This window comes from Pelobates fuscus, chromosome 10, assembly GCF_036172605.1.
Source record: "Pelobates fuscus isolate aPelFus1 chromosome 10, aPelFus1.pri, whole genome shotgun sequence".
NCBI classification, from domain to species: Eukaryota; Metazoa; Chordata; class Amphibia; order Anura; family Pelobatidae; genus Pelobates; species Pelobates fuscus.
Window position 1 is genome coordinate 12,590,808 of NC_086326.1, and position 16,901 is coordinate 12,607,708.

General features: G+C 43.1%; 1 protein-coding gene across 3 annotated transcripts in view; it reads right to left on the minus strand.

The window, feature by feature from the left end:
- Nucleotides 1–16,901, minus strand: part of LOC134575465 (alpha-2-macroglobulin-like) — a 312,276-nt gene that overhangs the window by 78,122 nt on the left and 217,253 nt on the right. For 2 of the 3 annotated variants that reach the window (XM_063434759.1, XM_063434758.1), the window contains exons 9-14: nucleotides 13,489–13,603; nucleotides 4,680–4,789; nucleotides 4,394–4,561; nucleotides 1,888–2,118; nucleotides 1,075–1,141; nucleotides 522–667 (exon numbers count right to left, since the gene is read on the minus strand). In XM_063434759.1, coding sequence (XP_063290829.1) covers nucleotides 522–667; nucleotides 1,075–1,141; nucleotides 1,888–2,118; nucleotides 4,394–4,561; nucleotides 4,680–4,789; nucleotides 13,489–13,603 — 837 coding nt within the window. The remainder of the gene's footprint in view (nucleotides 1–521; nucleotides 668–1,074; nucleotides 1,142–1,887; nucleotides 2,119–4,393; nucleotides 4,562–4,679; nucleotides 4,790–13,488; nucleotides 13,604–16,901) is intronic. The other variant, XM_063434760.1, reaches the window with a different exon arrangement.

The following is a 16,901-nucleotide window of genomic DNA, read 5'->3' on the forward strand; positions in this document are numbered from 1 at the left end:
ATGAACAAGAGGTCATAAACTGATTCTTCCCATATGGGCCTCAATTTAATTTATTTGAACCAGCATCAGAAATTATTCAAATCTGCTAGAAAAAATGTTTTGCAAATGATTTATCTACAAAAAATTCCCATAGACTCTAATGGTGACGTCCGTAGATGAATAATGTGAAAAGTTTTTTTTTTTTTTTTTTAACAGATTGGAGTCCCAACATCCCTGTAGAAAAGCATGAGATTGGCTGATATTGTCAATTTTGATGATCTCATCCAAGGAGGCAGAGCGGGGGTGAAGATAGTTGTTGGTGACCTAAGTGGTTTTGAAATAAAGGTGATTTGTAATCCTTTTTTATCGGGGGCAAGGGGTGCCAGCTATCTAAATGGTATTTTTAACACTATAGTGTACCGAATATGCATTTCCTTTAATAAATACCACTGCCATGTCTAATTTTCTTATTGCCTATTTTCCCATACATTTCTGAAGTAATTCTTTTAATTTTTAAAATAGATCTTTCTCCACAAGCTTACTTTATTCTTGAAGCATCTCTGGACAGTAAACTTGGCTGAATCTGCAACAATCTCCCCATCTGGTAGTAAAATATATACGATGGCTATAAGATTTGGAGACACGTCAGGGCTCAGTGGGAGGTTAAAAGAGGTGGTACCCGTCAGCTCTGTGGAAGATAAGAATGCAATGTATTATAGAAAGATTTGAAATGATTTTTCTATGCATCAGACATGCTTTAGCTACTAGAAGCCAAGGAGCTTTTGACACACTCAATAAAGAAAATGATTTCTCAAAAAAGTATTTATAAATTGATGGATGGCATGTGACATGATAGAATATTTTAATGCCATATTTTTACGAACTGCAACCCTTGTTGTATGTGTTTATGGTTGGCAATGTTTCATGGCAAATGTTGTTTGCTAACAGATAAAGTTCTTATATTTTTATAAACCTGGCAAGGTACATAAATGGTGGATAGCATATTGAATGAGTGTATATTAAATAATAATATATACGTTAAGGTTTATACTTTATTTTGTTTACACAAATCAACTATATTTAAAGATTTCTCACCTTTGCTATCACTTTCTACCAGAATGTCTATAGTTCCTGAGTCCCATATGGATGATTTAGAAGCTATCTGTGAAAAGAGGTTTAAAATGTATATATATATATATATATATACACACACAAATACACACACACACACACACACACACACACATATACACACACACACATATACACACATACATATATACACACATACATATATACACACATACATATACACACAAATGTTGTTTTAGAAAAAATATTGTTTATGTTGACAAAAACATAAAATGTGAATGCAATAATAAATTGCCATGGCAACAACATGACACATTTTTTATTAACATTTTCAATTATCTGCTGTACTCCCCTTCAGCACTGAAAGGCAATTTAAAATAAAAATGAAAATGAAATGACATGATTCAACTTACATAGTGCTTTACGCCTCTAAGCAAAGAACGCAGGAGACTAGTCCCTAACCCCCCTTCCCCCAACCCCCAAGTATTAACTAGTGCATAATACACTACAGTGTATTAAATAATATATGATTTAATGAATGAATAAATACATTACTTGTTATAGAAGAAGCGTATGTGCACTTACTTACAGTCCCTTTCAAATGTATACATCAATAGTTGAAAGTTTGATATGCACAATATATTGTATTACATTAGCAACATCAAAAAGGGCTGGAATATATTCAGAAATTATATTAGGCAAACAAACAAAATTATAAACACTGCATAAATATTAAAACATACAGGTATCAGTGAGGATCAATTCTAATCCATTCATCTCTCCCTTTGCATTGTGACACAACGGCAGAGCTCTTACCAGATAATGTACATTTAAACTCTTGGTCTCTGCATCCAGTTCTGTGTGATTAATGATATAATCCACTTGGACTTCCTGTTGTCCCTCACAAGGTAGAACGTTAGCCTGGGAATGCAGCTTCAGGAAACTTTTACTGGCAGAGTAAAACGGTTGAAGGGAGAGAAAAGCATGACCATGTTGTGGTTTGATGATGCCACTTTTATATGGTGCTTCTTCCAAGTTTGCCTTGGCCTGTGTTAAAAAAGCAAACAAACATGATGACTAGCCCAACCCCCCAGTTTTTCAGACAATAGAAACATAATGAAAAAAATCAGTTATGTTGTATATAGTCTAATGCAATGGTCGGGTAAGGCACAACACTTAAGAAAAACACGTAACAGTGAACAATTACCATTGCATTCTCTCTCAAATATCACACACTATTTGAGTATAGAGCATCACTAGCCTTTAATAATGATAATAATTATAATAAGTGTTTATTAATGTGAGGCATAGATTGGAAGCACCTGTCCAGCATCGCCATTGGATCTCCAGATACCATCACATATATGCAGTGTACCATTTGCCAAGTGTAATATGGACTCCAAGTCATTCCCACTTGGTCATAGTGGCTCAAAGCAGAAACTACCCTAGTAATTCGTCTTGCCAGGACTGAAGTGTAGCTCGTGTAATCCATTCATTTGGGTGTAAATTCACTCATCGGTGAGGAGTTTTTTCTAGCTTTGGAAAAGTTACTTTGTGGGCTTCTAATAATGTTCTTGCAGCACTGGCTACAGACATAATTGAATTGCACAAGTTGGACATATGTGGCACTAACTGGGATGCTTTTCAGGCAGAGAAACAATCCAGCCCAGGAACCTTCCCACTTTATTAAGGCCTGTATTGTTTTAAGTATCTCCTCTGCATTGGCAGGCCATTCAAGGGCAGTCTTATCCTCACAAGAGAGCTGGAGCAATCTAGATATCTAGAAAGATGTTGGAGATGAGGCTGTGAGATATCCATAGTGCCCTTAAGATTGGGGCACAAGGTTTATAGTGATTGGTGGTAATGGAGGGTGCTTTTTGCATTTGCCGTTTGTTAGCAAGCAGATTATCAGCATTGTTGGATTTTGACTAAAAGAGAACCTTGAGTTTCCATAACAGATATTTTGCTTTTTGTAAATGCAGTTGGTTAACTTTTGTATTGATTTGGGAGATTTCCAAGCCAATAGGAATTAGTTGTAATGTGTCAGGGAGGTATACATTAAATATTGTAAAAACATTTTAAGGAACAGCAGACTAATTTAGTATCTCCCAGGGTCCTGCTTAGTCAAGTGGATTATAAGAGGCAGAGCCTTGCAAAATAAAACGTATGATGTAAGTGACAAGAAAAAAACACTTAGTGTAGGTTTTATCTCAAAATGTCAGTTCCCTAACCCTTGCACAAAATGTTTGCTATGCACACATTGCCTAAATCCCATATTTTTTAGCCTCTTCACATATAAATCTTCTCTTGTGAGGAGTGTTTAATCCCCTCACATTAAGGGACATTAATTTAAGGGGCACTGCATATAATCAGGGAGATATTGATCATTACAAAGCACCGAGCACACTGTCTAGGACAGAGGTAGAAACCAAAGTGATAAATCATTGCATGGCTGCTCACCCTGTCTGCCATTTTAGGTGAGCCAGGTGTACTATGTGGCTTAGAAGAGTGATCCTCTGTGAGGTACTGCTGATCTTTGGAGACCAAAAATGTGCCCAGTTTTATTTTTTGTGTAATTTCTTCTTGATCCACCATCCATCAACCATGAATGGCCAGTCAACTGTCGTGGGCACCTGCTGTAAGCTCAGTCTGCACATGAGCGATCAGATCATACAGACTTTCTGCTCTGCCACCAAGTCACACTCCCAATTTCAAACAGTTTAAGCCTTAAGAATGGTGTAATGTTCAAACAGTGCATCCCAACAGAATCATGCAAGTAATGCAGATAATATACGCATGCAGTGTAACTCTACAGTATTGTACATGCAGTATAACACTGCAATATTGTGTATGCATTGGGACCCTACAGTAATTTGCATGCAGTCTAACCCTACAGTAATGTACATGCAGTGTAAACCTACGATAATATACACATGCAGTGTAACTCTACAGTAATGTACATGCAGTGTAAACCTACAATAATATATGCATGCAGTGTAACTCTACAGTATTGTACATGCAGTATAACACTGGGATATTGTGTATGCATTGGGACCCTACAGTAATTTGCATGCAGTATAACCCTACAGTAATGTACATGCAGTGGAAACCTACGATTATATACACATGCAGTGTTACTCTACAGTATTGTACATGCAGTATAACACTGCAATATTGTGTATGCATTGGGACCCTACAGCAATTTGCATGCAGTATAACCCTATAGTAATATGCATGCAGTGGATAAAGGCATTATTTAATGTTGAAAATTTTATAGGATTCAAGTTAATTACTTATTTACATGCCATAGTTTTGTTCTTACTGTTATGGAAATCCGTCCTTCCCACAAGTCTGTATCATTCATTTTGAAGGTAGCATGTCCATTACTATCCGTTACCAGTGTTAGTTTTTCCTTGTTGCTTCTACATGTGCAGGTGAGATAGATCTCCTTGTCAGGGATGGGGAGCCCAGTGACATCTGTTACTTTCAGCTACACAAAGAGTGAGAGAGAGAGGTAAGTGGTGACCGAGATTATTGCTTTGTTCATGTCAGAGACCGTATTTCATGTAGAAAACCTTACAATGTGAGGATGAATCTGTGCCTCTTACCATCCCACTGTATGGAATCCCTGGCTTGTAGCTTGGGTCAGCATCAACAAAGGACACCTTTTCAAATACATTTGATATTGAAGTACTAGTAGATGTGGATAACTCAATTCCTGTACAGAAAATGAAATTGGAATGTTCTAGAGATATGCATGAGACAGTATTTTTAAAAATATTTAAGGAGATAGGAAAGAGATGAACATGACTTCAAAAAGTCAAGTACTTGAGTGAATACTAGTGTAGTCCATTGATATTTAAGCCATTTAATTAACCATTAATATTAAATTTTCTTTCAAAATAAATAGCAAAACTAAATCTAGCCTACAAAAATATAGACATTGACTTTATCGTGACACAATGCATCACAACTATATCACCTCTACTGGTTATTCAGTTCAGCTGTTTGTTTGTTTTTTTTAAAGTGATACAAGAGAAATATTACAAGTAGGTAAAAAGAGGTGAAAAATAAAAAGCACACACAGAAGATTTGCAATTACACCCAAACTCTGTATTAATTTTATGCTAGAAATATATATTTGGGTAGTATATTAGTAATGATAATAATAATAATAATAATAATAATAATAATAATAATAATAATAATAGTTGTTATTATTATTATTATTATTATTATTGTTATTATTATTATTATACTATATGTGAATCATACAACTACTAAAGTTTTGGTCAGTGTGGCTGACTAGTGATGTCGCGAACATAAAATTTTCCGTTCGCGAACAGCGAACGCGAAATTCCGCAAATGTTCGCGAACGGGCGAACCACCATAGACTTCAATAGGCAGGCGAATTTTAAAACCCACAGGGACTGTTTCTGGCCACAATAGTTATGGAAAAGTTGTTTCAAGGGGACTAACACCTGGACTGTGGCATGCCGGAGGGGATCCATGGCAAAACTCCCATGGAAAATTACATAGTTGATGCAGAGTCTGGTTTTAATCCATAAAGGGCATAAATCACCTAACATTCCTAAATTGTTTGGAATAACGTGCTTTAAAACATCAGGTATGATGTTGTATCGATCAGGTAGTGTAAGGGTTACGCCCGCTTCACAGTGACAGACCAAACTCCCCGTTTAATGCACCGCAAACAACCGCAAGCAGTCCATTTGCACAACCACAAACTCCCCATTTGCACAAGGTTGGATACCAAGCTAGCCATGTCCCGTTCCTTGTCCTCACTGATGTCATTGAAGGTCTCTTCCTCCACCCAGCCACGTACAACACCAAGGGTCCCCGAAAGGTGACAACAAGCCCCCTGTATTTTTTATTTTAAATGTACACTACTGTTACACCAGATATGAGTTGCACTTGTGTGACACTGTGCCCTGGCAGGCCCTGAAACACACACGTGTGAAGGAAACTGACTGCTATTATATTACAGTCCAAAAAGTTTTTTTTTTGTTAAATGCAAGCTATTGTGACACCAGATATGAGTGGTGGCACTGGGCAAGTGGGCACAGTATACGCTGTGAGCCTGACACACACGCTGGCAGACAACTAACTGCTATTCAATCTATTACAGTCAAAATTGTATTTTTTTTTTTAAATGTACACTACTGTTACACCAGATATGAGTTGCACTGCTGGGACACTGTGCCCTGGCAGGACCTGAAACGCCCACGCATGAAGGAAACTGACTGCTATTATATTACAGTCAAAAAAGTTGTTGTTTTTTTTAAATGCAAGCTATTGTGACACCAGATATGAGTGGTTACTGGGCAAGTGGGCACAGTATACGCTGTGAGCCTGACACACACGCTGGCAGGCAGGCAACTACAATTAGATTATACAGAAAAGAAAAAAACAGACTAATGTTCTAGCCCTAAAAAGGGCTTTTTGGGGTGCTGTCCTTACAGCAGAGATCAGATGAGTCCTTCAGGACTGTAGTGGACACTGAATACACTAGCCTAGCTATCAATTTCCCTATTAAATCAGCAGCAGCTACACTGTCCCTCCTCTCACTAAGAATGCAGCTTCCGGGGGGCGGGGCCTAGCTGTCATGGAGGAAAGACGCACTTCGTGTGAGCTCCCTCAAGATCTCACTTTAAGCAGCTATCAACAAGCGAATTTCACCCCAGAAGGGGATGACCCAGCAATGTTGCTCCTACCTGACCGACATGCTTAATAGCGGTCAGCAACTCAACTGAGTCTTACTTACCTCCGCGTGGCAAGAGTGGCCTGGTGCTCACCGGGCGGGAGAGGCGGCCGATCTCCCGATCCTGGGATGCCCAGGAGCAGCTACTTCCCGGCAGGAGCTCCGTTACCCCCCTACCCCTCGGACCGGTGGGGGTTATCCCAGTCCACCCCTGAGAGGCTGTCTGGAGCTAATGGACGCACAGAGCACAGCCGCCCAGGCTGACATACTCATCTGCGACTCTCCCAATATGGCGGCAGCCGCGTGTCCTCCTGGTACCAGCAAAGCATGGCAGGATATTGAGTCTAAGCTGGACAGACTCTTTAACCAATTTTGGAATCAAATAACGAGCAGAAAGCCCCAACAAGCTCCACCACGGCCCCAACAAGCTCCACCACTGCTAAGCGAAGCAGTCCCCATTAAAATCCACCAACACAAAAGACGGGACCGGAGGCACAAACAGAAATGCAGAGCCTGCCCCACATCAAGCACTCGCCTCCACCTTAAGCCACCACAATCCCGCACCGGACATGAAGCACCGCCGGGACAGATCCAACCACCCGACAAAACAAGCTTCCACCACCTCAAGCCACGAACCCGGCACTCAGCCAGAGACTTGCCTTTGTTGTTCCAGGTATCAGGGACTCCCAGGGTTTGCACCTGGTGCCCAGAAGGGATCAGATGAGCACAAGCAGTAAACAGCAGCCTGCCAAGCATGTCCCACTATAGCCGATCCTCCACACCATGCCTTTGATCACATGAACTGCTCTCTGCACATTAACTAATCGTAAAGTAGCAAGCATTTAAACATGTCATTATTTCACCTCCTAAAGAGTTTATTGTCATAGTTCCTTACATGGCTTTACCTTAACCATTCATGTATTATGTTATTCACTAGTCTCATCTCATGGGGCGACTCACACTTGATTTATAACTAGTGGTGGAGCTGCTGATATAAATACACAGTTGATAACGTGCAACAGAGGCGGTTCTAGACTTTATGAGGCCTTAGGCGAAACTCAAACATGAGGCCCCACAAACAAAAAAGTGTCACATATACACATTGATGCACAGTTTACCTGTGTATGTGCCTGAGAGTGTCTGACAGAGAGTATCCTTGTGTGTGAGAATGTATGTCTCTGTGAGCATGTTTGCATTTTTGTCTGAGACTGAAGTGTGTTGTGTGTATGGCGGGTGATGGTGTGAGGGGGTGATGGTGAGAGGGAAAGGGGGTTGATGTGAGGTGAGAAGGAGGGGGGCGATGTAAGGTGAGAAGGAGGGGGGGTGATGTGAGGTGAGAAGGAGGGTGGCGATGTGATGTGAGAAGGAGGGGGGCGATGTGAGGTGAGAAGGAGGGGGGTGATGTGAGGTGAGAAGGAGGGGGTTGATGTGAGGTGAGAAGGAGGGGGGTGATGTGAGGTGAGAAGGAGGGTGGCAATGTGATGTGAGAAGGAGGGGGGCGGTGTGATGTGAGAAGGAGGGGGGCGATGTGATGTGAGAAGCTGAGGGGGGCGATGTGATGTGAGAAGGAGGGGGCGATGTGATGTGAGAATCTGAGGGGGTGATGTGATGTGAGAAGCTGAGGGGGTGATGTGAGAAGCTGAGGGGGTGGTGTGAGAGGCTGAGGCGGTGATGTGAGAGGCTGAGTGGGTGATGTGAGAGGCTGAGGGGGGTGAGGCAGAGGGGGGAGAGGGGGGTGAGGCTGAGGGGGGTGAGGCCGAGGGGGGTGAGGCCAGGGGGGTGGGGGGTGAGGCCAGGGGGTCAGGGGTTGAGGCTTAGGGTGGTGGGGGTGAGGCTGAGGGTGGTGAGGGGTGAGGCTGAGGATGGTGAGGGGTGAGGCTGAGGATGGTGAGGGGGTGATGCTGCGGGTGGTTGGGGTGGGAGGGTGATGCTGAGGGTGGTGAGGGTGGTGAGGTTGGTGATGCTGAGGGTGGTGAGGGAGGCTGATGCTGAGGGTGGTGAGGGAGGGTGAGGCTGAGGGTGGTGAGGGAGGGTGAGGCTGCGGGTGGTGGGGTGGTGAGGCTGAGGGTGGTGGGGGGTGGTGAGGCTGAGGGTGGTGGGGGTGGTGAGGCTGAGGGTGGTGGTGAGGCTGAGGGTGCTAGAGCTTAGGGTGGTGGGGGTTGCTGAGGCTGAGGGTGGTGGGGGGTGCTGAGGGTGTTGGGGGTGTTGAGGCTGGTGGGGTGGTGAGGCTGAGGGTGGTGGGGAGGGTGGGGAGGCTGAGGGTATTGGGGAGGGTGGGGAGGCTGAGGGTGGTGGGGGGTGCTGAGGCTGAGGGTGGTGGGGGTGCTGTGGGTGGTGAGGGTGGTGGGGAGGGTGGGGATGCTGAGGGTGGTGGGGAGGCTTAGGGTGGTGGGGAGGCTGAGGGTGGTGAGGCAGAGGGGGGAGAGGGGGGTGAGGCTGAGGGGGGTGAGGCCGAGGGGGGTGAGGCCGAGGGGGGTGAGGCCAGGGGGGTGGGGGGGTGAGGCCAGGGGGTCAGGGGTTGAGGCTTAGGGTGGTGGGGAGTGAGGCTGAGGGTGGTGAGGAGTGAGGCTGAGGATGGTGAGGGGTGAGGCTGAGGATGGTGAGGGGGTGATGCTGCGGGTGGTTGGGGTGGGAGGGTGATGCTGAGGGTGGTGAGGGTGGTGAGGTTGGTGATGCTGAGGGTGGTGAGGGAGGCTGATGCTGAGGGTGGTGAGGGAGGGTGAGGCTGAGGGTGGTGAGGGAGGGTGAGGCTGCGGGTGGTGGGGGTGGTGAGGCTGAGGGTGGTGGGGGGTGGTGAGGCTGAGGGTGGTGGGGGTGGTGAGGCTGAGGGTGGTGGGGGTGGTGAGGGTGTTGGGGGTGTTGAGGCTGGTGGGGTGGTGAGGCTGAGGGTGCTAGAGCTTAGGGTGGTGGGGGTTGCTGAGGCTGAGGGTGGTGGGGGGTGCTGAGGGTGTTGGGGGTGTTGAGGCTGGTGGGGTGGTGAGGCTGAGGGTGGTGGGGAGGGTGGGGAGGCTGAGGGTATTGGGGAGGGTGGGGAGGCTGAGGGTGGTGGGGGGTGCTGAGGCTGAGGGTGGTGGGGGTGCTGTGGGTGGTGAGGGTGGTGGGGAGGGTGGGGATGCTGAGGGTGGTGGGGAGGCTTAGGGTGGTGGGGAGGCTGAGGGTGGTGAGGCTGAGGGTGGTGGGGAGGGTGGTGAGGCTGAGGGTGGTAGGGAGGCTGAGGGTGGTGGGGAGGGTGGTGAGGCTGAGGGTGGTAGGGAGGGTGAGGAGGCTGAGGGTGATGAGGATGAGGGTGGTAGGGAGGGTGATGAGGCTGAGGGTGGTGGGGAGGGTGGTAGGGAGGCTGAGTGTGGTGGGGGTGAGAGCCCAGCTTTAGTCCCTGGTGGTCCAGTTGGCTCCCTGGTGGTCCGGTGGCCACTGCTCCCGGTCTGCAGCTCCGCAGAGCTGCAGACCATGTAATCTCGTGAGACTATCAGAGCGTTGCCGGATAACCCGCAGCAACGCTCTGATTGGCTGGTTTTCGCGAGACACATGGTCTGCAGCTCTGCTCACTGTGGAGCTGCAGATCGGTGGCTGCGGTGGCTGGCCGGGCAGCCAGGAGGGGCCTCGCACCCGGCGGCATACCAGGCAAGCCACCGGGCCCCCTCCTGGTGTCAGGTCCTCAGCCATCTTTCACAACAATGTACTGCAATATACTCATACCCTCAGTGCAACTAGCCATGATATACGCACGTTCAGCCTAGCATGCTCAAATATAACACACTTCTGTCAAAAAAAAAAAAAAAGAATGCAGCTTCAGAATTAATCTAAATTGTATGCTGTCTAGGAGGTGGTATGGTCTGGGAGGGAGGGTCTGCTGCTGATTGGCTGGAATGTGTCTGCTGACTGAGGTACTGTCAGGGTCTTACCTCAGTTGGGAGTCTGTAGCGCAGATATGTTGCTCACCCTTGCAGATAGCCACAGGCCAAGGTGGTCAGGTAAGAATTCACCCAGCCTGTGGGTCTGTGCACAGGGGCTGTGCAGGATGAAGTACCAATACGCAGTACAGGCAAGGACTGAACCAGCAGGATTGTCGAGGGATAGCCGAGGTCAAAGGATGCCAGAGGACAGGAACTACGAGGAGTAGCCAAAGTCAAGGGATGCCAGAGTAAACGTAGTCAGAAGCCGAGGCCAATAATAAAAAGCAGATGAAACAACAGGAACACTGGTACGAAACAGGATCAAAGACTTGACGCTGAGCACAGGGCGAGGCTGAGTATAAATACCCTGCTGATGACTGATCAGGGTCAGGTGAAACACAGCCAAGTCAAGGTGCAGCCCCAGAGTAGTAGACAAGCCAGGATGAACAGGACCGGAGTCAGTTGTCACTGTCTAAAGCTGCTGTGGCTCAGAGGTAGAAAGCAGGACCAGGACTGAGAAGCAAACAAGCTATGTTCGCCAGGAACTATTCGCCAGCGAACCGTTCGGGACATCACTATGGCTGACATTTTTAGCAAATAATTGTTGTGTGGGGTTGTGACAAACTCCCCTTTTTAGGGAGTTTGCCATAAGTTTTTGGAGGTGCCTGCTTGCCAGCCTCCTGCCCTGTGACTATGGGCCCTGCAAAATGACATGCTAAAAAGTGACTTTCATTGGAAAATATGCCTCTTCCCCTCCCCCTTTCTCCTGTCCTATTGTTATCCAGCAGGGCGTTGTCCCAGGGACACTGCCAGACCAGTTAAAACTGTCTGCTTTGTCCCTCCTCAATCTCTCATCAGCCCTTGTTATTGTCTGACCCCACTCTTCCTTGTTCTATAGGGCACTTTTAACATTGGACATAGACCGGCTGCACAGCCTAAATCTGTGGAACTATTTTAGGCATGAAAGCCATGTTTGTGGTCGGTCCAAAGAGACAACTTTAACCACATGGTGATCCAACTGCATTCATGAGATCTGAGCGCTGTTCGGACATATTGAGTGCTCAGATCCAAGCTATCTGGGGATATGTTGGACATATAGGTTAAACATTGTATTATATGAGTTATGTATTTTTACGTGGTTTTTGTAACAGATTTTGGACTTAGAGATATTTCCTGTACCTGGAGATAATTGAGTTACCACAGCCACTTAAGCCAATTATCTCAAGGAGAGAGAGAATATAGACCGGCCACACAGCCTAAATCTTTGGAACTATTTTGGGCATGAAAGCCATGCTTGCAGTCGGTCAAATGTGACTTCCATAAAACTTTGGAACCTCTGCTCTGATCTTGGTGATTTTTGGATATGTTCACCCCGATCAGGGCTATCCAGGGATGTAGGATATATGGGGATATGTTTGTGTTTTGGGGTGTTTCTGGACTTTGGGTAAAAATTTATATTTTCTCCCTGTGGATAATTAGGTTACTCCATTAGCTAGCTTAATTATATCACAGGCAGAGGGGAGGGATTGCTGACTGTATGTGGGAGTGTTGCTGTACTAATTATTGTTCCTATTGGTCCCCTTTGTCCCAGTGTACCATCAGGTCCAGGGGGTGTGCCTCTGGCCTGAAAATGTGTATATAAGAAATGCCTTTGTGCCCATTAAACCAGTTTTACTTCACCCTTAATTTAGAGTCCTGTCTCTTATTGGGGGAAACAGTTACAAGGGATTGCTATGCTCGTCATACTCCCTTAGATAATCACTAAGCTCTTTTAAGAGCTTGTTCCTGCTTCACTCTCTGGGGAAAGAGAGGTTCACCCACTGGAACCTGGAGCCTTGTCATAGGTCCAGGGTGGGTAGGAGATGGCGAGGCCCCAACCAAGCTGTCGCGGTTCGTGGGGTCTGTAGTGCTTATGGTGTCTAGTGGAGTTTTGGAACCCTTAGGAAGCCCTAGGAGCATCCTTCAACGGAGGTACCCAGTCGGGGTGCCAGGTAAACTGTTACAGGTGCACAATTGACAGATGTCTAAAATAAGAGTGTCATTTTGTCACCAAAAAAACCCAACAACAGATACTTCAGGTTCAACACAGACCTCATCCCTTATCTCAATATGAACACACACCTTAAAGGGATTCTCTGAGCATTTAGCCTAGCTAAATGAAGCAGTTTTTGTGTATAGATCATACCCCTGCAGTCTCATTGATCCATTTTCTGACATTTGAAGCTGAATCATGTATGTTTCTGTTTATGCAGCCCTAGCCATAGCTCCCCTGTTTCGGACTCCACAGCGAAGTCTGAAATCTCAGCTCTGATAGGCCGTTTCCCCTGTGAATAAACTGTTACTCTTTTCCAGGGAAAGTGGAAGACTTGCAAAATGCTGCATTGGGGGTATAGCTACTATACAGGGATGTATAATTTTATGTCCATTTAGGCAGTGGAGTGTTTCTTTCAGCTGAAGTTGTTAGAGTGTTCATTTAATCTATAACACAGTCACTAATCTCTAGTGGTGTGCAGTCAGACTGTCATCTACATCATCATGATAGCATTTAAAGCATTAGACTTGTGAAAAAAAATTGTTTAAACCTGTTCATCATTATTAAACTCTTGTTAAAATTGATACCAAAGCAAATCGATTTCGAATCAATCTTACCTGTAGACTCCACAGGTGAAACATTATGGAATCGATTCGCTCAACGTCTGAATGGAATTTTATTTGGACGAATCAACTCGAAAAAATTATGGAAGAGTCTATAAGGCACTTTCCATGTAGGATAATGAATCATTGTGTTGTTAAGCATTCTCTCACCTGTACCATCCTCCGTAACTGATGCTGTTCCTTCCAGACTCATTTGGAAACCACTCTTTGTTAGGTCAAAATGGTCAGAATCAACTTTTGTTAAAGCACAACCATCATTGTCCAACTGAAAAATAGATGCTTATTTTAATGTTATCACATTTTATCATGGAACCACAGAATGCCTTATTTTTGGGACAAAATCACAAGAATTTAAGTCCCGGGATATTAATAAACAATAGAATTAATATTCTTCCGTCATTATCTTTGGTAAAGGACTTCTGGTAAACATTGTCATATCTTTGCTTCCATAAAAATAATTATTACTAGAAGGGTAATACACATTTTCTGTTTTTCCACTGAAAAAACGTTTAATCCCTTCCCGACCAATGACGTACCAGGTACATCCGCCAAAAAATGGCAGTCAATGACCGCGGACATACCTGGTACGTCATTTAGTAAATTGTCACTTACCTGATCGCTGGCGATCACGATCCTGGGTTCTGCCTGGGAGCTTGGGCAAACCTCCACTGTTAAAAGTGTATTTTAATATTAATATCAAAATACACTTAGATTGACGGTAATTATATATTTATATAAAAAAATAATAAAGATTTAGATTTTAGATTTAAAAAAAATTATAAGGAGGTTTAAATTTGTTCTAACTGTATTTTGATAATAATAATATATATATTTATATATATATATATATATATATATATATATATATATATATACAGTTCAAATAGATGCTAGCACTCGGGGTCTCTCAATGTAAACAAAAGTAGAAAAAAACTTTTATTCCAGAAGTGACTTCTGGAATAAAAGGATTTTTCTACTTTTGTTTACATTGAGAGACCCTGAGTGCTAGCATCTGTTTGAACTGTATATTTTGTGCTGCTGAGCACCTGGCAATATCCACAGGAGAGCTGGGGTGCAACTCCCATCATTTTTTGTATATATATATATTTATTTATTTAAATAAAAATACATTTAGAATTATGTTATAAATACATATATCCCCTTAATGACTGTGGACGTACCTAGTACGTCCATGGCAATTAAGAGCCCTGGAACTCAGCAGTCCCACTGCAGCAGCTCCGGACACCCCGGCCCTCCATGATCACACAATTGGCCACAATAGGAGTCTATGGAGCTGCCAGTAGGGGGACTGTCTGAGCTGTCAGCTGTCAGGCAGTTCCCCAGCTGCTAAAAAGTAAAAAAAAAATATATATATATATTATACATATATTACATTTGTATAATATATTATAAAATAATTAAAGCATTTTATAATATATAATACATATATAATGCATATATATATATATATATATATATATATATATATATATATATATATATAAAATTAAAAACTGTTTATTTATTTTTTATATAACACCATAAAACCTTTACATGGGGGGTATTACTATATTCGGACTTTGAGCACAAATCGGAGTGTTTTAAAAAGTAAAACGTATCACAACGATGATATCAAGAGTAAAAGTGCAGTTTTGTTTAAACAAAAAATGCAAAAAAAAAACGTTTGTGACTATGTGGCTACTACAAAAGCCTGGAAATACTCCATTTTAAATACCCTGTGTTGTCTACATTTGCAAATGGTATGCCATGATGGGGTTTATTCACTTTTCTGGGCTACCATATGGTCTCAAAAGGCAACAAAAAGACAGCAAACCAATCTGGCAAACTGAATTGGGCAGCCCTATATTGACCCTGTACCTTTCCAAAACACCATAACACCTGTACATGGGGGGTATTGTTATACTTAGGAGACTTCGCTGAACACAAATTTGAGTGTTTAAAACAGTAAAACCTATCACGACAATGAAATCACCAGTAAAAGTGCAGTTTTTTTTTTAACCCCTTCAGGACGGAGTCAATAGTACACGTTCTGATCAAAACAAAACGTAAACAAAAACTGGAATTTGCGCTATATGTCTGTTCACCCGTAATTCCCCTCTTTCATATTATATGCACCCACACTTATTATATATCATTTTGTTTAGGAGAAACAGGGCTTTCATTTCATATCAAATATTTATATATGAACATAATTTATTATTATTATTTTTTTTTAAATGTGTAGTTCCGCCTCACATAATACTGTCATAATACTGTTAGGTTTTACTGCAAACAAATGCACAAATTTGTAATCAGCGATGTCTCACGAGTACAACAGTACCTGCCATTAACAGGTTTATGGTGTTTTGGAAAGTTACAGGGCCAAATATAGAACGTTCCATTTTCAAATTGAAATTTGCCAGATTAGTAATGTTACCTTTGAGACGGTGTGGTAGCCCAGGAATGCGTTTCGCCTATCAATCTCTAAGTAAACTCTAAGCATGTGGAACGCACGGTGCGTTCCAATATAACGAAAAAACGGAAGTGAACGCCTGATTGGGAGAAACAGCCCGGCGGGAATATTATAAAAAGAAAATCAAGTAAAGGGAACTTTATCCAACTGAGGAAGCCTGATTGATAGGCGAAACGTGTTTTGGACATTTCTAACAAAGAACACTTTTTTTATCAAAGACATTCTCAAAGACTTTTTCTTCATTTGATTGGTCTCCTACACATTGCACTTTAAACCAGTTGTTCCTGGTAAAGTATATATATTTTTTAAGCTATTTCTTGAGAGAATATTTGGCTATTCCACTACTTTATTTTGGAATACAATATAAAGAAGTTAACCAAGATTCTGACTGCATAAGGGTCTGGACAACCTCTGAATGGTCCAAAGGAACATACCACAAGAGTCATATGATGGTATGACTCCAACCTTGTGAGTGTAACGACCATTTATTTTCAATTCTGTATACTGCTGTATAGAGATACTACGCTATTTTGTATATACCATTGTGTTTTACAGATTATCAAAGGTTCAAGCGGTTCCACCTATTGTTTTGAATGTATGCTTATGTTTTTATAGTGGTGTAAGGGATACCACATATTAGGTGTTTAGAGCTGCTTTTCCCTTTTTTCCTTCCCACTGTATGTATAATTTATTTTTCACTTAGTCACAAACACTGGCCAAAGTTAGCGTTCATATTTGTTTTTGTGTGAAAAAAGCAAATAAATTATATTTGGCCAGTGTTTGTGACTAAGTGGCTACTAAGAAAGACTGTACATACCCCACTTGCAATACCTCGGGTTGTCTACTTTTGCAAATGGTATGCCATCATGGGGGTAAATCACATTCCTGGGCTACCATACGCTCTCAAAGGCAACATAACCAATCTGGCAAATTCCAATGTGAAAAAAATTAAATGCAAGCCTTATATGTGACTCTCTAACTTTCCAAAACACCATAAAACCTGTACATGGGGGTACTGTTAGTCTCGGGAGACTTCACTAAACACAAATATTAGTGTTTTAAAACAGTAAAACATATTACAACAATAATA